Below are 22,015 nucleotides of genomic sequence, written 5' to 3'. Positions count from 1 at the left end.
TGCAAAGAGTCTGTTGAGCTTGTCGATGACCGCTTCTGTTGTTGTTGCTCTCATAGTGCTTACCTCCAGCCAGTTGGAGTAAGCATCTACGGTGATGAGGAATGTATGCCCCTTGGTTGGCCCGGCGAAGTCTATGTGTATTCGCGACCATGGTCCTCTCGGGGTCTCCCATTCCAGGACTGGTGCGGCGGGGGTGGCTCTCGACTCTTGGCACCTGCTGCAACCGGCGACCCATGTCTCGATTTGTTTGTCCATCCCTGGCCACCAAGCGTAGCTTCTGGCCAGGGCTTTCATCTTGACGACCCCCGGGTGTCCCTCGTGCAGCATTGCCAACACTCTGTCTTGTAGTGTTTCCGGTATGACTACCCGGTCGCCCCAGAGTATGCACCCCCTTTGCGAGAACAGCTCAGTCTGGCGGTTTCAGAAGGCTCTGAACTGTTCGCCGCCATCATTTTCTGGCCACTCCCGCTCTACCCAGCTCAATACCCGCGCCAGCCATTTGTCTTTATTTGTTTCATGGGCAATGTCTGGCGTGGTTAAGAGTGGGCTGGGTAGGGTCTCGATTTGCAGGGTCATCGTTGTGGGCGCTGGGTCGTCGTCTAGGTTGGGTAGTGGTGACCGGCTCAGTGTGTCAGCGTGCGGAATGTTCTTGCCGGGCCGGTGTGATAGTTCGTATGAGTATGCGGCAAGGAACTCGGACCACCTCGTCATTCGGGGTGACAGGATGTTCGGGGTGGCCTTGTTCCCTGCGAGTATCCCGAGCAGGGGCTTGTGGTCCGTAATGATAGAAAAGTCCCTACCGTAAAGGTATTCATGGAACCTTTTCACTCCGGCGACGATGGCGAGGGCTTCTTTATCTAGTTGACTGTAATTTCTTTCCGGTTTGGCCAGCGTTCGGGAGAAGAAGGCGATGGGTGCTTCCTTCCCGTCGGGTAGGGTGTGGCTGAGGACTGCTCTGATGCCGAAAGGTGATGCGTCGCACGTTACTGTGAGCGGGAGGGTCTCGCTATACTGGATCAGGACTGCGTCCGATGTTAGCAGGTTTTTTGTTCGTTGGAACGCAGTCTCCTCCCGCTTCCCCCGGGTCCAGGTGGCCGCTTTATCGAGTAGCCGGTGTAGGGGTTCCGCCACGATCACCTTTTGGGGTAGGAAAACATTGTAAAAGTTAAGCAGTCCCAAAAATGCCTGTAGTTCCGCCTTGTTTGTTGGTGTGGGGGCTTCCTTGATGGCTCTGAGTTTCTTCCCAGTTGGGTGTATTCCGTGCCGGTCCAGGAGGTACCCCAGGAACTCGACCCTCTCGGTGTGGAGTTGGCATTTGTCTCTTTTGACTTTAAGGCCGGCATCTTTGAATTTGTTCAGCACCGCCCTTAATCGGGTCTCCAATTGTTCTCTGTTGGCGGCTGCGATCAGCACGTCATCGAAGTAGGGAACCACCCCTTTAATTCCCTGGAGGAGCCTTTCCATGAGACTTTGGAAGACTCTTGGGGCAACGCTGACTCCAAATTGGAGTCGGTTGCACCGAAAGGCCCCCCAGTGTGTAACTATCGTTTGCGCGTCGGCTGTCTCCGCATCGACCGGCAACTGCTGATACGCTTGTGCCAAGTCGAGTTTTGTGAAGACCCGGCCTCCCCCCAGTGAGTGCAGAAGGTGCTGGACTACTGGAACGGGGTAGGCGCTTTGCTGTAGCGCGTGATTGAGGGTGGCCTTGTAGTCCCCACAAATTCTGATGGAGCCATCGGGTTTGATGGGGGTGACTATGGGCGTTTCCCAACGGGCATGGTCGATGGGCTCTAGTACCCCTTGCGCGACGAGCTTGTCTAGTTGCTCATCGATTTTCGGCTTAAGTGCAAAGGGCACTCGCCGGGGTTTGAGGCGGATTGGGGCGACGTTAGGGTTAAGGTTGAAGGATATAGGGGGCCCTCGGTACTTGCCTAGCGAGTTGTCGAAGACCTCCTGGAATTCCTTTACGAGAGTCGCTTCCCAGTCGGCCTCGTCTGTGTGATGGATGCCCGTCACCTCGATGCCCAGCGGGGCGAACCATTGTAGGCCGAGCAAGCTGGGGCGGTCCCGGTCCATGATTGTGAGTGGCAAGATGTCGGTGTGGTTCTTGAATGTGACCTTAAAGTGCCCAATGCCGACCACAGGGATGCGGTTTCCCTGGTAGTCTTTCAGGATTAGCTTCTGGTCGTCTAGTTCGTTGCGGCGGATGGTCGGGACCAGGCGCTTGATTGTGCGCCAAGAGAGCATTGAGAGGTAGAACCCGGAGTCCACTTCCATCTCGCAGGGCTGGTCCTCGATGCACAGCGCCATGTGTACCTTCCGGGCGTCCATGGTTGATGAATGGCCGATGACGACCGTCTGGTGGGTCTCCTCGCGCCGTTGTGCCTCGCTGAGTCGTCTGCTGCGGCTGTCGCAGCTCCACCGGCTCTCGGTCGGTCGGTCTCGATGCCTGGGGGGGTGCCATCTCGTCGTCATGGGCTGTTTCCTCGTCGCTGCGGGCTGTAGCTCTTTTTGTTGCGGCACACCTTGGCGATGTGCCCCCGCTTCTCACAATGCCTGCAAATGGCGTCGAGAAAACGGCATTCGGAGCGGGGGTGATCGCCGCTGCAGCCGGCGCAATGGAAACCCGACTTACGTCCCCTGCAGTCCCGGCGGTCGCGCTCAGTCTGCAGTTGGTGGATTTCCTCGTCGTCGTCGTCCTCGGTGTCGGATTGGGGTTTGAGGTCGCCATGATGCGTGGTTGTTTCTCGACGGCTGGATTCCCCGGGCTTTGCGGCGGTGGGGGTCGCTTCGTTGGTCGGTGGCCGTTCAGTCGTGTTGGCTTGCCTCATCCGGGCTGCTGACTGGCGGGTGGCCTCGGCGGCAGTGGCCTCGGCGAGGGGTCTCGGAGTCCAAGGATGACTCGGTCCCGAAGTGCCTGGTCCAGGTCAGGGAATTTGCAGGGGCCTCCCAGGTTCCATAGCTGGGCCACGAAGTCGCCGATGGTTTCGCCTTCGCGCTGATCGCGGCGGTAGAAGTCGTGCCTCCGAATGACAATGGGCACAGTGGGGGCGTAATGGCACCGCAAGATGGGCTCGAGGTCAGCCCAGTCCATCTCCTTGACGTCGGCGGGCTTTGCCAGTGCCTTGGCCATTTTGAACACTGAGGGCCCGCAGTGTGTGAGGAATACTGCCCGTTTCCTCTGGCCGTTGGTGTCTTTGAGGTTGCTGCATTCCAGAAACATCTGGAAGCGATCGATATATGACTCCCAGTCTTCGGTCGCTGGGTCGAATGGAGCGGGCAGCAGGGTGCTGGCCATTGTGCAGGGCGCCGATCACCGTTTGCCACGTGCTAGTTGGTCCTCGCCTCACGATCCCACCCTCGTCGCCAGTGTTAGATCGGTGGATCGGGTCACATAAGAGGCGAGACGCGGAAGTGAACAATCAGCTCTTTTTTTGAAGTTCTGAATAAGGACAGTTTTAAGTGTGCGAGCCACTTGGCTTTATACAGCTGGCCGGCGGCTCGGCGGCCAATAGCAACGCTTTGAATCTCCCGCGATCGGCTCAGCCAATCGCGGCAGATTCTTAGCGCTCCAATCACAGGCGTTCAGCGAATCAATCGGATTGTGGTCTGGGCGGACCAATCAGAATGCGAGTCTTCAAGAATGTTAATACAGAACAAGGGATCTATATGTCTTCATGGACACCACTTAAGTATGAGCCAGCAGCTGCAGCTGACAAAAAAGCCAATGCAGTTCTAGGCTGCATCAACAGAGGGATAGTACCAAGACCAAAAAAAAGGTGATAGTACTGCTCTATATAGCACTGGTGAGCAACATTTGGAATATTGAATCCAATTCTGATAATTGCAATACAAAAAAATCCCTAGGAAGAGTACAGAGAACAACAAAGATGGTAAAGAATCTGGAGACTAAATCCTATGACGCTAAAGGAATTATTGTAGCTTCACAAAGATAAGATTGAGCTTTACAAAGATAAGATTGAGAGGAGACATGATACCAGTCTTCCAAGGAGAAATTTTCTGACAATGAGAATGATTAATCAATAGCACAGCTTGCCTCTCGGAGTTGTGGGTGCTCCATTACTGGAAGTTTTCAAGAAAAGATTGGACAACCATTTGTCTGAGGTGGTATGAAGACTCCTGCCTTGGGCAAGTAGTTAGTCTAGAAGACTTCTGAGGTTCCTTCCAACCCTATGATTCTATCATCCTCTTTTAATGACACCATAATCCCCTACGGGCAACTGAATGGAGCTTAGTGTTTACTGGCCAGATGTCCTTCCTGTTGCCAATGCAGAGTTTTTTTCAGCATATATATTCTCAGTGTGCCCAGAGAGAGAAATAACTGCCTCTAACTAGAATCAAACTCACAGCCTCCTGATTGAGGCGAGAGCGCCACCTCTAGGCCATTGCACCACTCAACCTTATGATTCTATTAATAACTTTTGTGAAGCCACACTGTTGTTGGGCAAGTATCATATTCTTAATACAGAATTGATCACCTCCATACTCCATGACCCAATAACTGGGATAAGAAATGAACACACAATCTTCTAAGAAAATTTAAGATGCCAGTTAATGTCTCCCCTTTTCCTGACATATTTCCAGTCTTGCCTACTTTATCCTACCCTTCAGTGGGATTATGCTGCAGTAAATATTATTGCTGAGGGTACAAATCCAGTAGCACCTCAAGACCTACTGGTCAGAAGGCCATTGTATCTCCTATAGTTACTCTTCTACTTAGAGATTATGATGCTTGCATGGCTGATAAGAAAAAGCATTTGGGAGGGATATGGGATAGCAATTTGTAGGCATTTGGTGTCCAGATTATGTTGGTTGCAAGCGTTTAGCTAAACTGCCATTTGTGGAGTTGTCCATGACTGGACACCTAACAAGGATATAGTAGTTGAACAGAAGCAAAGGGTTTAGAGATTTCTGGAGTTGGATGAAATTTTTAAAACCTGGATCTGATAGCCTTGTTTTATATTGTAGTTTATGGCATATGTACAAGTAGTACTCCCAATTGGCATAATTTAAGAATAAACTTTTCTTTTAATTCCTAGTAAGAGTCAAATATCTGAGCTTCATCAAGAAGGTTCTGTGATATATGTTTTTTTATAATGTGGCCTACATGCTTCTTTTTATTAACCATGATTGATTAATTCTACTTTATTCTTGAATTACTGGATTTACTCTTCCATAATAATGTTATAGTCTCTGCTATTAATTGCCATTGTCACCAGAACTGCAACTAGAGATCCTGGGTTGTCATCTAATCTTGCTGGCATTTGATAATCCTAACATTTATCTTCCTCAGCTTCACTTGTGGCAAAAGGAAAATGAAATTCAGCTCTAGTGGGTCCAATCATGTATAATACTTACATACATCATGTTCCAATTTACATGTTAAGTATTTATTTCACATTTTGATTTCCACAGGATGATTATTATGATGCAAAAATCTGGTATAATCATCAGTGTTTAGCTAACAGAGAAAACTATGAAGGTAAGAAAACCAGACTTTGCATAAAGGTGTATCCAAAATAGTAAATGAGAATTATATTATCCATACTTTTAAGTATTTGTTATGGTATATGTCTGCAACTTTGTAAGGATTTAGTAATAAAGAAATCATGGCTGAACCCAACAATAAGTATTTCATGAGGTTATCAAGGCCACACCATATCTTTTATGTAAAAGCTATTAGATCTGATCCCTTTAAAGATCAGTTTCAAGAGTTCTATTAAAGCTATTTAATCTTTGAAAAAACTAATTGTGAGTATTCATATTATCTCAAGATAAAATGTTAAAATTACAATTAAAATTATGCAGTTAACTAAGGTAACAATATAAAAAAATTAAATTCATGTGGGACTTCCGGTTTTCAGGGCTTCAGCGGCAGCAGGAATCCGCGATCATGCATGGTTTCTGCTGCGCTCACCACTGGAGTGCCCCAATCCACACAGATTTGGGGCTATAGTTACCCTGTAGAGGTAACTGAACACAGGGGAGACCTGGCAGGGGTCCAGGGGAATCTCAACCCCCCTCCTCAGCTGGCTTAACTCCCTTTTCTGAAAGTGGTGGAGTGGCGGTCAGCAATGGCCTCCACAAAGAAGCTCTCATCTGGATAAGAATGTGCAAGAGGAAGCTGAGAAGTGAAAATTTTGGCTGACTGGGATAATAAGTAACATTTAAATACCCTGGAATTTAAATTTTATTAAAGATACATCGCTCCCAAAGAAGACTTGGAAAAAGTGGCAAATGAAAGTAAAAAGGGAAAGTTGGTTTTTTCTCACTCTCCTTCCTTATGGTGAAAGCAGATGAAATGAGAAATTGGAAAAACCCGTTTTGGCATCAGCAGGTAATTAAACTGGAAAATTAAAGCCAAGGGGACAATAAAGATTTCTGAACATTTGAAAAAAAAAACTTTTTTGCTATAAGTGGGAAGGGAGAGGAAAAGAATTAATATCAAGATCTTGCTGGAGGAGGCTGCTTGGAATTTATAAGACTAGAGCTAAATTGTAACAAGACTTCTAAAAGATACATTTTAATTGGAACTTTGCAACTGAACTGTAACCCCAGGAAGAGAAAGTGTAAAAAGAAGAAAGTGTTAAATGAAACAGTCTGTGTGTATTTGGATTGTTTGGTGACTTTAGGACTTTTGGAAATTATTATTTGAAAGACTAATCAGAAACTACAAGAACAAGAAGATTGGGATGAAGAAGAAGCCATCTTTAATGAACAAGCAACTCTAGCTGGGGAAGAAAAGGTAAAGAGGGGAAAGAGAATGGAGAATTTAAGACTTAAAAAAACAACCAAAAAAGGGAAAAATAAGGTGAAAAATCAATACAATGTCAGAAAGCAACAGAAAAGAGGAATACAGAAGAGGGTGGAGATCAAGAGGGTGATGATCAAGAGACAAGGGGGTATAAAGGCTAGACTGGAGAAGAAAGGAAGGGAAAAGGGAAGAAAAGTTACAAAGGTTTGAAACAAGATGTAAAGAAACAGGATTTATTCAGAGATAATGGGTAAAAATATAATTAAAAAAGAGATTCTGCAAAAGTACATAAGGACTGTATTGTTGTATTTGTATTTGAAATAGTGTTAGAAAACTGGAATATTATATGATTATAAAACGGGATAAAATGTTAAAAGGAATGTGTAAAATGTTTAAGACTTAACGATAGAGTTTAATTTGCTATGGATTATTGTTTTAACTATACTATAAATTTATTATTTTTTCTTACTTTAAAATATAGTACGTAGCTTTAGAATGTACTAAGCAGAATCTGAATGAAAATTATATATTATTTTAAGTGTTAAATTTAGGGGAAAGATATAAAGGCATCATACTTCAATCAGTGATTACAGGAGAAATTTTGTGTTAATGAGAAAAGATAATAGATAATTGAAACAGAACAGACAAAAGATATAAGCATAATGATTTAAATTGGGATGAAATAAATAAAACAGAATTAAGAGAGTGAAAAGAGGGGAGAAGCTATATAGAAAATGTAGAATGGTAAATAAGATATGAAATGGTATATAAAGTGAGCATGAATTCGAATTTATGTCTGTACAAAAAGATGTAACCCAGGACTAAGCCGCTTTCCAAAAAGAAGTTTTATGTTTTCATGTTTTGTGTTTTGTTTGTGTATGTTTGTTTATTGAAAATTAATAAAAAAATATATAAAAATAAATAAATAAATTCACATATTAGTTAAAACAAGTGTATTTTAAGATCAATAACAGTTTCACTTTAACCCATATTGGAATGTTCAGGTCCACAACCCAAAATCAATCAAAAACCCAATCTACTGTTAAGTCCATTGAAGAATGAATAATAAACTCACACATAGGTGAGTTTAAGGACAGAACTTCAAATAGCCCACTTTTAGTTTTTCAGTTAAAATGGCACTTACTGTTAGCTCTGGAAATTGTGTCAGTCAGCGATGTTAGTGTCAGAATCAAGATAGTGACCATAGTTATATTTTAAATTTTTGACACACACACTGGCAACATATATGTGGGACTGAATAAATGCCTTTTCTACACGTTTATTTAACAGCTGGGTCACTCTATTCCTTGTCTGCTGAATTTTTTGACCTATTTTTTTTTAAAAAAAAAACCTCAAAATGTGCTGTATTTGATTTTAGCTTAGCGCAATGCATGACCCCACAGTGCATGAACTGTAACCATATAAATTTAGGTCAGTGTGACTTGTTATCATGTCATTAGGGGGGAAAACAGGGATTAGAGTAATGCAGGACTGCATAAGCTTCATTAGCTTGAGCTTCACTGAACTTTTGGAAGATTCCTTCCAAAAGTGGATAGAATTTATTTTGCAAGAGGGCAATGTTGAGGTGTTAAAACTTGAGAAGGGTTGAAGCAAATATTATGCTCCTTAATTCTCCCCATAACTGAAAAAAAATGGAAGGGGCCCTAAGTACTGACATGGAGATGCTGAAAATCCTCTGGCCTCACATTTTATATCTCAACATAACACCCTAGCCCACAAGTGTTGCAATACTTGGAATATAGTACCACAATGTAAATTATTTTGACCCAGCATAGAAAAAAAAAGAAAAATTCTTATTCACAAGTTTGGTTTCCTAAACCAAAAGAGCAACAAAATGCTTTACCCTATTTAATAATGATACTTAAAACAAAGGTGGTATTCAGCAGGTTCTGACCAGTTCTGTAGAACCAGTAGTGGAAATTTTGAGTAGTTCAAAGAACTGGAATATACCACCTCTGACTGGAGATTTTACAGTATCTTTCCCCTGCCACACCTACCAAACCACGCCCACAGAACCAGTAATAAAATTTTTTGAATCCCACCTCTGACTTAAAATGTATGTAAACCTTTCTCTGTACACAATATTTAATTGTAATATTAAAGTGTTTGACTAATCCAAGTTCAAGGTCATTCTCAGTCATGGAACCTCTTATTTGAAAGACAGACTATAATTAGTATATAACTGTGCTGTCCAGACAGTTTAGAGTTAATGGGATTTAGGATAGTTACTTAGGAATTGTGAGCTGTCCCCTTAAGGGAATGCATCATGGTAAATGTAGTTAAAGGTATCCTGGGAAATGTAGTCCATGTCACGTGACCACATCTGTAATCCTGATTGGTCACTATATTGCCCCTTTTTGGGTTGGGGGAGGCTGCCTCACTCTTGCCTGAAACCACCATACCATGCAGCTGTTCCAATCATCATGGGGTTGAGACCTTTTTATCTTTCTACACTACAAGACAGATATGCAAAGGATTGGACATTAAGAAGAACTTCATCACAAATGTGAGTTATGAGGATACCTGATGAACCAATAAAAAAGACTTTGTTATGGATGTTTTGTGGAGTTACTCTGTCTGCTTTATACCATCCAGAGAATAATAAGCAGAACATAACACTTCAAACTTTTTCAGAATGTTTCATGCAACAAAGTATATAGTAGCCACAGATACTATGCCATTAACCTAATTTAAATGTTTAGTACAGTCTAGGAAAGCTATTCTGTGAAATATTTATGTTTATTATACATTAATAATAATTTATATTTAATGCTAAAAAGTATGGAGTATGGAAATGCTACAGGGTTACTGCCCATTTTATTTATTAAATGTTTATGCTATCCATCTTCCCTATAACCTGACTCTGGGTGATTATTCAAAAGTGAATTACACATCAAAAGATTTCTAAAAACAAGTCTCAAAAAAATCATGTTAATTTGTGCTACCTTGCTTTAAAAAAAAACAACCATACATTTTTCTGCAATTATTGTATGTAACTAGATGTGTACATCTTTGTACTTTAGAAATATAAGCAATTACATGCATTTCCTTTTTCTTCTAGTGGATTATGTTAGTCTCTCATTCAACAAAGATAAGACATTGAGTCAGGTAAGACAAACAATGACCATTTTTATCATAGCTTGGTCTATTTTGTTCAATATAGAAGCTGACCCAGGAACATCATATAGAGGATTGAGCAGAAAAAAAGAAAGGAAGGAAGGAAGGAAGGAAGGAAGGAAGGAAGGAAGGAAGGAAGGAAGGAAGGAAGGAAGGAAGGAAGGGAGAGAGAGATGGGGGGGAGAGACAGGGACAAAGAGAGATTTTTCGGCCTAATTAAGGTAGTCCCTGACTTATGACCACAATAGAGCATAAAATTTATGCCGTTAAGTGAGAAATATGTTGAGTTTTAACCCATATAACAATCTTTCTTACCTCAGTTGTTAAGTGAATCACTTCAGTTGATAAATTAGTAACATGTTTATTAAGTGAATCTGACTTCGATTGTGAGAAAGTTGCAAAAGGAGACTGGGACACTGCAATAAATATCAACCAGTTGCCAAACATCTGAATTTTGATGACATAATCATGAGGATGCTGCAAAGGTCATAATCATGAAAAACAGCCATGTCACTTTTTTCAATGCCATTGTAACTTTGAACGATCCCTAAATGAACTATTGTAAGTCAAGGACTACCTGTGCTCACTAACGCTTAAGCTATTTACCATTTACTATAAGTTTGCTATGAGATGATAGTAAGAATACTCAGACAAGAAGAGATGGAAACATGAAAGTTCCATCAAATCTCAAAGAAGTTGAACTTATTGGTCAATTAACCAAATTGTTCTGACCCAAATCTGGTTCTAAGAGAGCAAACACAAGACAAAGGCAGAGGTATAACCTTTTTATATTTAAGCTAAGAATCCTGTTTCTTCACAGATAAAAGGCTGCTTCCAACTAATTAGCTTTGACAAGAAAGAGCCTTGCCAAGTTTTTTCAAGTCTGCCAAAAAACAACAGATAAGAATTAGTTTATAAGAGTCTTCAAATACCAACTGCAATGTCCACGAAACATCTTTGCCTTCTTCAAAGAAGGTTAATTTCACAGCTGGCTTTTATCTTCTTGAAGAAGGGGCCATTGCCTTGCAGCCTTACTCCCGAGTAGCCCTTGCTGTTGTAACTGTTCTTTCCTCCAAGCAATCCTTCGTGCACGCGCACTTGGCACAGGCTCCTCAGGAACCTCCTCATCACTGCAGCCAGCCCCCACAATCTCTGAAGGCAGCAGTCCAATCCCTAATGGTCCTGGCCCCTCATCTGAGCCCTCACTCTCCTCAGCCGTCTGCACCTGCTGCCGGCTAACCACAACACAAATAGAGGTGAAGTGAGGAAAGTAGACATGCTCAAAAGTTTATACTTGCATTAAAATATCAACTGTATTCCCAATATCATTAGCTCTCATTGTGTCAGGATTCTGGCAGTTACTCCATTTTGTATACACGTTTTATAGTTGACACATTGACTGCCTCTATACATAATTCTAATCTATAAACATTGTCTGACAATCACAAGTTGTTCACACAACAAGAAAATATCCAATATAGCTGAATATAATATGTGCATTCTCAGAGTGGGATACTTGGTCTTTTGTGAATTCAGTTTTGCTTCTCTTTTCTTCACCTGCTTTTTAGAGTCAAGTATACAATATTTTAAATTTGTGCTTTTTATGTACATGTAAATTCCAACTAGAAATCCCATTGGCCTGGCTGGTTTTTGTACCTAAGGCTGTATGGGAACAAGTAGCAGTTGGGAGATGAATGGAGAAAAGAATAATTTTAATCAGAAATACAGGATCCCAGTGTATTTCAGAAGCTCATTCCGATTGGAAGCTTGAACTCTTGGCCTTGATCCTTTTCTTTCGGATTTGTTTGAATATGCTGAACAGATTATTTGGCAGTATCTTTAAGTCAAGAATATAATATAACTCCAGATATATTAACAGTTAAATATCTTGCAGTTTTATATTTATCTTCCTCATGCTTTTACAGGAATCCACCTGCTTCTATAGTAATGATTCATTTACAAAATGGCACAGTTGCTTACCACATAAATCCCAAGCCGAAAAGCATATTTCTAGACGAGTAATTTCTTTTGTTATTCATTATGAGCAGGATACTGGTATAGCGCTACTATCGCAAAAGGTAGAGTATTAGAAATGGTACTTTTTCCATTTGTTTATGTATACTTTGTTGCTTTTGAGACCTTCTCTTCTCTTCTCTTCTCTTCTCTTCCCTTCCCTTCCCTTCCCTTCCCTTTCCTTCCCTTCCCTTCATCATGCAGTTTTTTTAAAAAATTATTTAATTAAAATGATGTGATCAAAATTTTTCAATTGTGCTATGGTACAGTAAACAGCAATGGGATAACATATCTGAAGCAATCTAGGACTTTACTATTCCTACGTCACTTGGTGTTTATAAAAGTGCCTCAACTTTCTCCTTTTACCCCAGTACTTATTTTTGATTGTTCAGTTATGTGAATTTATTGCTCTTTAAATATGTTTTTGAGATATTTATTGTTACCTAGCCATCTTTATGCACTTTGCCAATTTTATCCTTATAATACTGATATGCACTGAAGTTTTTCTTTCAGATTATTCATATTATGATTTTTTAAATAAATTGTTTCAAATTCAAATTATCTAAAGTTTTTCAGATTTTTTTTTTTAAGGCGAGGGAAAAGAAGCACTCAGCACTGCTGGTTATGCTTTTAGCATGATAGAGAGAGTAGTTGAACATTGGCTTCTCCTGAGGAATTCCACCAACAAGGAAATCTTAATTCATGTATTTCTGTACTGTCTGTTCTGCGAGAACCAATATGCTAGAGTATTTAATGAGGCATAGGTGATTTGATTTATACTCTCAGACTAGAACCCTGCTACTACATGCAGAGTTACCAAGTTCTTATTAGAAGTTATTGCCATATCAAGGGTTAAGGTATTCTAATATTGGAACAATTTTATGAGGGAGTCTTTTTATTTTATCTGGCATTTATATTTGTTTTGTTTTATTTCACTCTCTTTTTTATTTATTTTATTTTATTTACTTGACAAGTCTAAATGGTGGTTTTTGTTGCTTTTATTATTTGAGCCTGCTTTGATATGTTGTTGTAGTATTAAGGCTAATTTGCTGGACATTGATGTACTGTATATAAATAATTAAATCTATAAATAAATTTGTAAAAAAAATCAAAGCAGGAACTAATTTATCTGCAAGGTTTTCTCAAGGAACCTGAATCAAAGTAATTTCATTTCACTGAGCCCTTCAAACTGGCATTGTAGCCTGTTACATCAAGGTGGTTTTCATGGTTTGGAGCAAATTTTTGTTCATCTTATCAGTTTATAGGTTTCAAAGTTGTTATGATCTTTAATTAGTCTTAAATAATAATCAGCATAGGGTTGAAAAAATACTAAGAACCCAGCCATTCAACCCTGAACAATATCTATTCTTCTATATGGGAATCATTACATCTTTAGATGTATGGCTAACCTGGGCATGCTCATATCCACTATAAAGACTACCAGCATTTTACCCTTTATTGCTTCCTGAAGAAGAAATCATTAACTGTCCAGCTATAGTCTTATCATTCCTTGATAGTTTCTCATTACAATCTTGTGCATTAACAGGTTTTTATAATAAGTCTTGTGGGAATAGCATCTTTAAAAATAAGCACCTGTTAAAATGTTTTCATATGGATAAAAAATGGCTTTAAGGGTCTTGTCAAGCAAAGAAAAACGATTGCATTGTCCATTACAACAGAACAGTTTTCTATCCAGATCATTCGGTAGAATGAATTTCCCAATTTTACGAAAAGAGAATTAAAAATAACAGGCAATTGTCCTTTCCTGCCCCTTTTCACTCAAAATTCCTGGATAATGGGATCATTCTTTAGGAAATTGTATTCTATTATGTAGGTTCAGCTGTTTCTACAGTATTTGGAGAAAGGATTTAAGGAGACCCCCAAGGAGTCATTTGGACATTGGCATGTTTCTTCACAAGGAACACCAAACCAATTTGCCTAAGGCAACATCAGCCTTGAGCACTTAATTACTGTGACACAGGTCCTTAAAGTTTTTTAAAATAATAATTGTATAATTATCTGCCATTAGAATATGCCACATTTTCCCATTCATTGACTCACTGAATTCCTGCTAGAATTAGAATAAATTATTCTGATGAATTCTGATGTTTATGGAAGTGGAAGGATGTTTTCCTCGTCAAAAGACAGGAAAGTATGCATATTGCAATTTGGTCTTCATACCACAGCTGAGCAGGAAGAAAAGTTGTCACCCAGTTTTTCTTATTCTCTTTGTCCCGCTCTCTCCATGCTCCCACCCTAATTCTTCCAGCTTTCTGCGTACTAACAAAAAATTAAGTTTCTTACAAAGGCCTCATAAGTTCAGATGAACGCTGTTCCGCTGACAAATTTACTTGCTAAGTTACATGTAGTTCTTGTTTATTCTGTGCCTTTGATAAGGTACAAACTTTAGTATTTTTCTTTCCTTTTCTTCCCAGGGCCAAATCCTTGTATCTGTGCATAAGTTAACAGATGGTGCATTGAATAAAGAAACCAAATTTCCTCCTTACGTATTTCCAGAATTTACGGCAACTGGATTATTTGTTCAACCAGGAAGTCATTTTGTGTATGTTTATGGAACCCAGGTGTGTAAGATGGAAGAGATGTGAAACTGACAATTTTGATTATTCTTTTAATTCTTTTAATTGTTGCTTTTTTGGAAGGAGCTGTAGATATAAATGAAGAGAAAAAAGAGTGACAGGAAACAGTGAGTGATTACATCATGATGCCATTTGGAGATTTGGCCATTTATAAACCTTCTTATTCTTCTGTAGCTGAGACAAATACAATTTTAAAAGAAGTTTTCAAAGAAGTTGCAAAATGCATTTTCAAGATGGTGTAGTAGGATACTTTTCAACTGTGTGTAAAACTACTGTATTAGTGTAGGATACATGTTTCTTCAAAACCAGTGAAGAAACACTTTTGTGTTGGTATTCTTATGGATGTGATTCTTAAGTGATGTAGATATCTGATTTAATTATTTTTAATGGACATGTGATAATGTGAATACTGTGGATTGAATTTGTATGTTAAAATGATTGTAAGCTTGTAATATACTTTATATATGTTTCTCTTAAATAATTTTCAATGGTAATACTCTCTCATCAGAGCTACTATTTGTTTCCATCTGGTATCCTTTAGTGGCCAACCTTCACAGCCATCTTATTAATTATCTTTGTTCCCAAATGTAAACAAAGAAAGTTTTCAGGTGAAATAATTCAATTAACTTCAAAATATTTAATCTGAGTCCATCTGAGCTGTAGTACATTTCAACACTTCGTGTTTAAAGGTTGAATCATGGCAACTGGTGTACATTTTGTTAATCTAAGATGTTTCATTGCTCATCTAAACAACTTTATCAGTCAGAGCAAATTAATTAGGCAGAGAGTTGTTGGAATGTACCAACTCTTGCCAAACCAACTTTTAGAGGTTTCTCCCCAAAGTGGCTTGCAGTATGTCAATGAAGGCTCAATCATCCAAGTCAAAGATGTCTAAAGGCCTGACTGATTGAGTCATCATTGACATATTTCAAAACTTCCTTAAATCAATATTCCACTCATCCTTTTGTTGAATATTTAAAAACCCAAAAAAGTCTTAATTTTTTCCAAAGCAATAAAATATTTCCAAAGCAATACAATTAAAAAATAATCCAAATAATTATTATGAAATGAGGCATTGTCAAGCTTTTTGTCCCTAAAAGGCTATGTTATGAGCATGAGTTTAGATTGTATCCATTGACTCCAAGCCACTCAAATCATAAAATGACTGCAAAACCATAATTCTAATCATGATGAGTGGTTATCCAGAGTGCACAAGGGTTATCTTAACTTATTTCCCCTTTCTCTAGAGAAATTTTGCCAGTCTGGATCCAACATCCAGCCACATTTTTTCTTGAAAATGCTGTCCCACTATCAGATGGATATTATAGCACTCATCAGGCAAATAGGATTGAAATAACTAAAATAACAAGATAAATAACAACATCACCTAGTAAAATAATGCTCTGTCAAGAACCATAAACAAATAAAACCACGTACAGGAGAAGTTTACCTGAAAGGAAAAGAGTTTTTCCCCCAGATAACTTCCTATAAAATCAGGATGGGGAATATCTTATGTTGGCTGGAAGTATGGTAATAAAGGATGACATGTTTGAAAATTAGCAAATGAGCAAGAGGTGCAAATAAGTGATTCAAACTCTACTTTTTGGCAATTAATTTCAACAGTAATTATTAATTTTACTAATATTATTTTTGAATTATATTGATTTATTGATGTTATATTTATTATATTGATAATGTTGATTTAATTTTTCTCCTGGTCCAGTCTTTTTTTGGGGAATGTGGCCTTACGTGAATATATACAGTTATATACAGTACATATTCATACAAATGAGACATGAGAATGCATTTGTTGGAGAGATTTGTCTCCAGCAAAAAATCTTTTATGTATCCAAGAAGGTCCACAATTTAAATTGATTCTATTTCTAAGATATAGAAAGATTAGTTTATTAAAATTCCATTACAGGATAAATGTATATAGAACTTTATAAATTACACTGTATCTAATTAAAATGCCTGCACAAGATGCAGAGAAAAGGAGTCCCAAACCTTTTGACAGGTATAGCAATGTTAAAAAAATCTGACTACAGTTCTGGAGCCTTCCCAAAACCAGAGGTCATTTAATTGATACCTTAGAACTGCCTTATGAAAGCAATTTGAATAGTTAGTAGAATCATAAAATCATAGAGCTGAAAGGGACCTTGGACTAATGGCTGTTCTATTTTTTCTTGAAAACCTCCAATGCAGTGGTTGGATTCATTTTTTTTTACTATTGCTAATGTGGATGTGGCTTGGTGGGCATGGCTATGTGGTCATGTGACTGGATGGGTGTTGCTAGGTGGACATGTGACTAGGTGGGCTGGCCAATTTAGATATCCTTTTGCCAATTTAGCAGTCCATTAAACAATACACAGCAGCCCCCTTTTCTATTCTTCTTTTTAATACTAGCAGCCACAATGCAAGGAGCTGCTCCCCAAATTGTCAGCAGCTGCACCACTTTTTCCAGGGATGGAGCCGCATCCCAAGCACGTTCTTTCACAGCCCCTTCACAGGCCCCCCACTTGTTCTCTCCCTCCCCTACCTCATCCACCTCCAGGGCTTGCACCAGGGTAGGCAGGCCTGTTATGCTGGTGGCACCGAAGATCTTTTTGTAGGCTGTGGCAGCCAGGCCTCTGATAGCACGGTTTCCCTCCTCGCTGCTCCAGCCTAATGCCAAAGCAAGCCCTTCCACCTGGAGCTCAGTCCAGGGATGCAGGGCCAGTGGAAGGTGATGTTTGGCCACTTTGGTCCCCCCTCCGGACAGAGCGCTCGTGAGCTACAGCACAGCATACGGAGTCACAGCAGAATGAGCAACCAAAGCCCGTCTCCACTGGTGTGCCTGCCTCCCCTCTCCAGGTTCTCAGAAGAGCCGCTCACCAGCCCTGGGCACCTGAAGGAAGTACCGGGTGGCCATTTTGAAAGGTACAGGAGTGGTTTATGCAAGCCATGGGATACAGCCTGAGCCTCCTTGTTAGGCGCGCCTCCCTGGGAATTGCTGCCTAGCCTGGCCCAGGTGTTTGGAAAAACAGGACACTGCGGGAAGGAAAAGGGGAGAGGAGGAAGAGGAGGAGAGGCCTTACCTGGAGGCCATCTGGCAGATAAAAGCTGCAAGGCTCTGCCGTAGGTTTTTCAGTGAACCATCCCTGCACAGTTCTCTGGTCCCTGCCCAAACTGACCCGGAAACAGCACATCACCTTGAACCTGTCCTGGGCCTCCTCCCATCTGACCACCAGCTTCTTGACATGAGCAGAGGCTACTGGTTGGAGTGAGGGGAACCGCAGTGCTGGGCTCCCATGGCAGTGAGTACCAAGGGCATAGCTAAAATTGGAAGAAAAGGAAAGAACCAGAGCTTCTTGATGAAAGAGCAGCCACCGCCTTGTTCATGCCTTCTCATCCAAGCTGCCTGGGATGGTGAGTAGAGGCCTGGCAAGGTCCAGGGACAGTGGGAGAGGCCCAGCAAGGTCCAGGGATGGTGGGGGAGGGGCTAGCACAACTTGCAGGCTTACCTGTGAGCAGGCAGATCAGGGCTGCTCAGTTGGAGCGCAAGCACCAGGTGGGAAGGCAGGTTAGAAAGGCAAGCCACGAGGACCCAGCATGTCACATAGGAGGGGAGGAGTGACTGGGGGCGCGAGCGGTGGGGCGGCAGCACAAGCAAGCATCAGATGGGCAGGGCAAGTGAACAAGCAATGACCGGGTGACTGGGTCAGGGGCGTGGCCAGCCAGAAGTCACTACTGGTTTGGCAACCCATGCCAAATTGCCGCTACTGGTTCTCCCGAACGGTGTGAACTGGTTGAACACCACCTCTGCTCCAATGGTGGTGGTACTATTTTACATTGTTCTGTCTTACCAAGAAGTAGACTGTGATCTACTTTGTCAAATGCTTTACTGAAATCCAAGTATACTATATGCGCAGCATTTCAATGACCCACTAATTTAGTCACTTTATCAAAGAAAGCAATAAGCTCTGTCTGGCATGAAACCCATTCTGACTTCCAGTTCACCTTGTTCCTTTCTAGAGGCTCACAGATCCGCTGCTTTATTATCTTATTCAGGATTTTCTTAGATATTGATTTCAAGCTGAATGGTTGGTAGTTTCCTGGATCCATTTTTCCCCTTTTTGAAGATTGAAACCACATCCGCATTTTTCAGTCTTCTGGCTCCAAGATCTCTGAAAGATTTCATTCAGTGGTTCTAAGATAATATCTATCAGGTCTTTCAGTAACCTGGGATGTAAACCACCTGGTTTCAGATATTTGACCTCAAAGCAAATAGGTGTTCTTTTATCAATTCTTTGCCTACTTTGATCTGCATTCCTGTTCTGTTTTCCAGATAGTGCTGTTTTTGATAGGTTGGGCTATATTTTCCACTTGTGTGAAGACAGATGCAAAGAAGGAATTAAGTAGTCCTGTTTCTCCCTTCTGATTGTCACTTTCTTGCCAACTTTTTCCATTTGCCCAACCATTTTCCTGAATTTTTTTCTTACTCTTTACATATTTGAAAGAAACTTTTTTTTTTGTTATTTTTGGCATTTGTTGCAAGCCTTAGTTCATACTGAGCTAAGCCTTCCTGATTTCTTCTTTACAAATTCAGGCTATTTTCTGGTGTTGGAAGAAAGGTCCGCCTGGGTTCAGTTCCAAGTGGGGAGAAAGACACTGGAAACATGGAGACTGCTTGGAAGGATGGTTTAATGGTGAACAGGACCAAATGGGTTTGAAGTCCTGGGTAGCTGACCACGTACAGTGGAAAGAAAGATATTTATACCCTCTCTTGGGCCTTGCCCTAGGCCTGGAGCTTCCTGTTCCTGTGGAGTGGCATGTATCCTATTGGTTGCTGTAGGGGTCATGTGCAAATCCTAGAAGTTTGTCTGAGATAAGTTTGGTTGAACTGAGCTGGGTGATGTAATATACCCAGGTGCCGTGTATTGAGTTCTGTTGCTAGATGGGTAGAGGCTAATCCTATTATGTCCTGGAGGATCATGTCTTAATCCCATCAGCCTGGAGCTGAGGTTTTTTTGTTTTTTGTAGATGGGCTGGACCAGTTTTAATCTGCACCAAATATCTGCTGTGGGTAAGGAGCAGCAGGGAGGTGCTTTGTCTTTAAAAACATGTTTCTCCTTTTTTCATCCAGGGAAATATAATATTCTGCCTTTTTAATATTTCCTGGAATGTTTCGTTCTTTTAGGAGAGGGGTTGGTGCTAACTTTCTTCACTGGTTTTCTGCTCTAGATATAGGGCCCTCTTTCCATTTTTTTTTAAATTGTCCTTTTTATCCCTCAGCTTGTGAGAGACTGTGCAACCATGCTGGTCTTGTCTGGAGTCTCTTGTTTTTCTTTCTCTGTGGTATTGTTTTTGTTTGTGTCTTTATTATCTTGTTAAATATATTTGCTTGGTTATTGTCCTCAGGCAAGAGGACCATTTACAACCATTTATCTTTAGATTCTACTCTAAATTGCATTCAATAATTCTACTTTGAATGACTTTGTCTGCATTCATGGTCTAGAGCTTTATTGTGAAACAAATATTCTTGAAGGGACTTGTAATTTTACATTTATCCTTTTTGATAAAATATGGTAAAAGTAAATCTAAAAGTGCTTTGGAGTCAGGCAAACTCCTAGTGGCTAAATTGGACATAACCTTACCATTTTCTTTACAATAACTTTACACTGCCATCTTCTGGGACATTTTTTTTCTTTCTTAGCTTAACTAAAAGGTCCTAATTTTTAAGTTCTCCAACCATACCTTCCTTCTGAGCCCCAACAAAGTAATTAAAAAGTTTAAGTCATTGTGATTTTAAAGTATATTCAATTTTCTCTTTTTTTTTTTTAGGTATGGGGTTCTATTGATGGAGGCAACTCATTTTTTCCTTTGTTTACGCTGCTTAATGAGACTATTGTAAGCACAGATTCATGTGTTCACAGTCAGGGAATACTATTTGTTTCAGACAAGGCAAATATTTATTTTACTAAAGCAGGTAAGAAATTCTTTTAAAATTAAAACTACTCTTGGATTGTGAAGCTTTTAAAATACGATCTGATACAATTGTTGTCTTTCCACATTAACATATGGAATAATAAAACATCAAATACTAAAATAGCAAAAATAGCAAATAAAAAGCTTAGAATGTATTCATTGTAAAAAGAAATAACTGTATTAGTCTGTTAAGATAAAGCAGTTGATGGCAGTCTGAAAAGTAAGAAGCTTTTAATGAGCTTAAGCTCTCTAAAGGCCAGCTTTAGCGCTGGCATGAAGCCAAAAGCACCAGCCTGAGGATGGTGAGTGGGACCTTGCCGAAACGTTACCAAGATAGTCTTAATCTTACACGGGAAAAGACCCAAACAAACCTAGACCTACATACCTGAACCCATGAATCAAGATGGTTTGGTTGTTATTAAATCATATATATGCAAAACTAAATACCACACACACACACACACACACACACACACACACACACACATATATTTTCTCAAGTTTTCACGGGTACTTACATGTATGGCATTCAGCTTTGTTTGGGTATTTTCCCACGTCATTGTAGTTGTGCTTTTAAAGTTGTAGCAACGTTTCCGCAGAATCTCATCTGCCTTCATCAGGCTTCTGTATAGTGTTCATGTGTGAGTCAGACTTTTACAGTGGTTTCAGATTTAAATTTGGGGCAGCCTATTGCTGTGCCAGAATGGTTTTTTCTTCATCCTGATTGGCTGGGAGTCTTGGTCTGTGTTTATTGGTCTTGGAGTTTGCTGTGTTCTGCTTGATTGGTGTTTCTAATATCTTCTGTCTGTTTAGTGGCTCTTTTTGTGTCTTGATTGGCTGGCAACATTGTGTTACTTTATTGGAGGCCTTTAGTGCAGCTTGGCTCCGGGTAAATGGATGGCTATCATTAGTTAGGAAGCTAGGTTTCATCTGGGTGCCTGGTTGGGGTGTGTTTGAGCTGGAGGTATCAGGGGGGATCTGTTTGTGCCCAGGTGCTTGTCTGGCTAGTGGTGTGGAGATTTTTTTGTTTGTGAGTGCAGGCTTCCAAATGATTGACAGTCTGGTGGAATCATCTCTTCTATTCATGCTTTCAGGTCTTTTTTTCAATCTCTATGGCTTCTGTAAAAATATTTACAGACCCCTCACATCCCGGACATAAATTGTTTTAACTCCTTCCCTCAAAACGACGCTATAGAGCACTGCACACCAGAACAACTCGACACAAGAACGGTTTCTTCCCGAAAGCCATCACTCTGCTGAACAAATAATTCCCTCAACACTGTTCAACTATTTACAAAGTCTACACTACTATTACTGTTAATCTTCTCATCACTCCTTATCACCAGCCCCTCCCACTTGTGATTGTAGGACTGTAACTTTGTTGCTTGTATCCTTATGATTTATATTGACTATTTCTTAGTATGATTTGATTGTTGATTGTACCCTATGACTATCATTAAGTGTTGTACGTTATGATTCTTGATTCTTAACGAATGTACCTTTTCTTTATGTGTACTGAGAGTAT

The 22,015-nt window shown here is 40.5% G+C and overlaps 1 protein-coding gene across 1 annotated transcript in view; it reads left to right on the top strand.

Annotated features, from left to right (window-relative positions):
* CATSPERB (catsper channel auxiliary subunit beta) overlaps positions 1 to 22,015 on the top strand; it is an 81,833-nt gene that overhangs the window by 21,761 nt on the left and 38,057 nt on the right. The window contains exons 9-13 of the mRNA XM_087932214.1: positions 5,437 to 5,503; positions 9,858 to 9,904; positions 11,839 to 11,991; positions 14,362 to 14,508; positions 20,347 to 20,491. Coding sequence (XP_087788340.1) covers positions 5,437 to 5,503; positions 9,858 to 9,904; positions 11,839 to 11,991; positions 14,362 to 14,508; positions 20,347 to 20,491 — 559 coding nt within the window. The remainder of the gene's footprint in view (positions 1 to 5,436; positions 5,504 to 9,857; positions 9,905 to 11,838; positions 11,992 to 14,361; positions 14,509 to 20,346; positions 20,492 to 22,015) is intronic.

Source organism: Pseudonaja textilis, chromosome 1 (genome assembly GCF_049901715.1).
Source record: "Pseudonaja textilis isolate UNSWEBS1 chromosome 1, rPseTex1.2, whole genome shotgun sequence".
Lineage (NCBI taxonomy): Eukaryota > Metazoa > Chordata > Lepidosauria > Squamata > Elapidae > Pseudonaja > Pseudonaja textilis.
The sequence above is the reverse complement of the archived record's forward strand: the minus strand, read 5'-3'. Positions and strand labels throughout refer to the sequence as shown.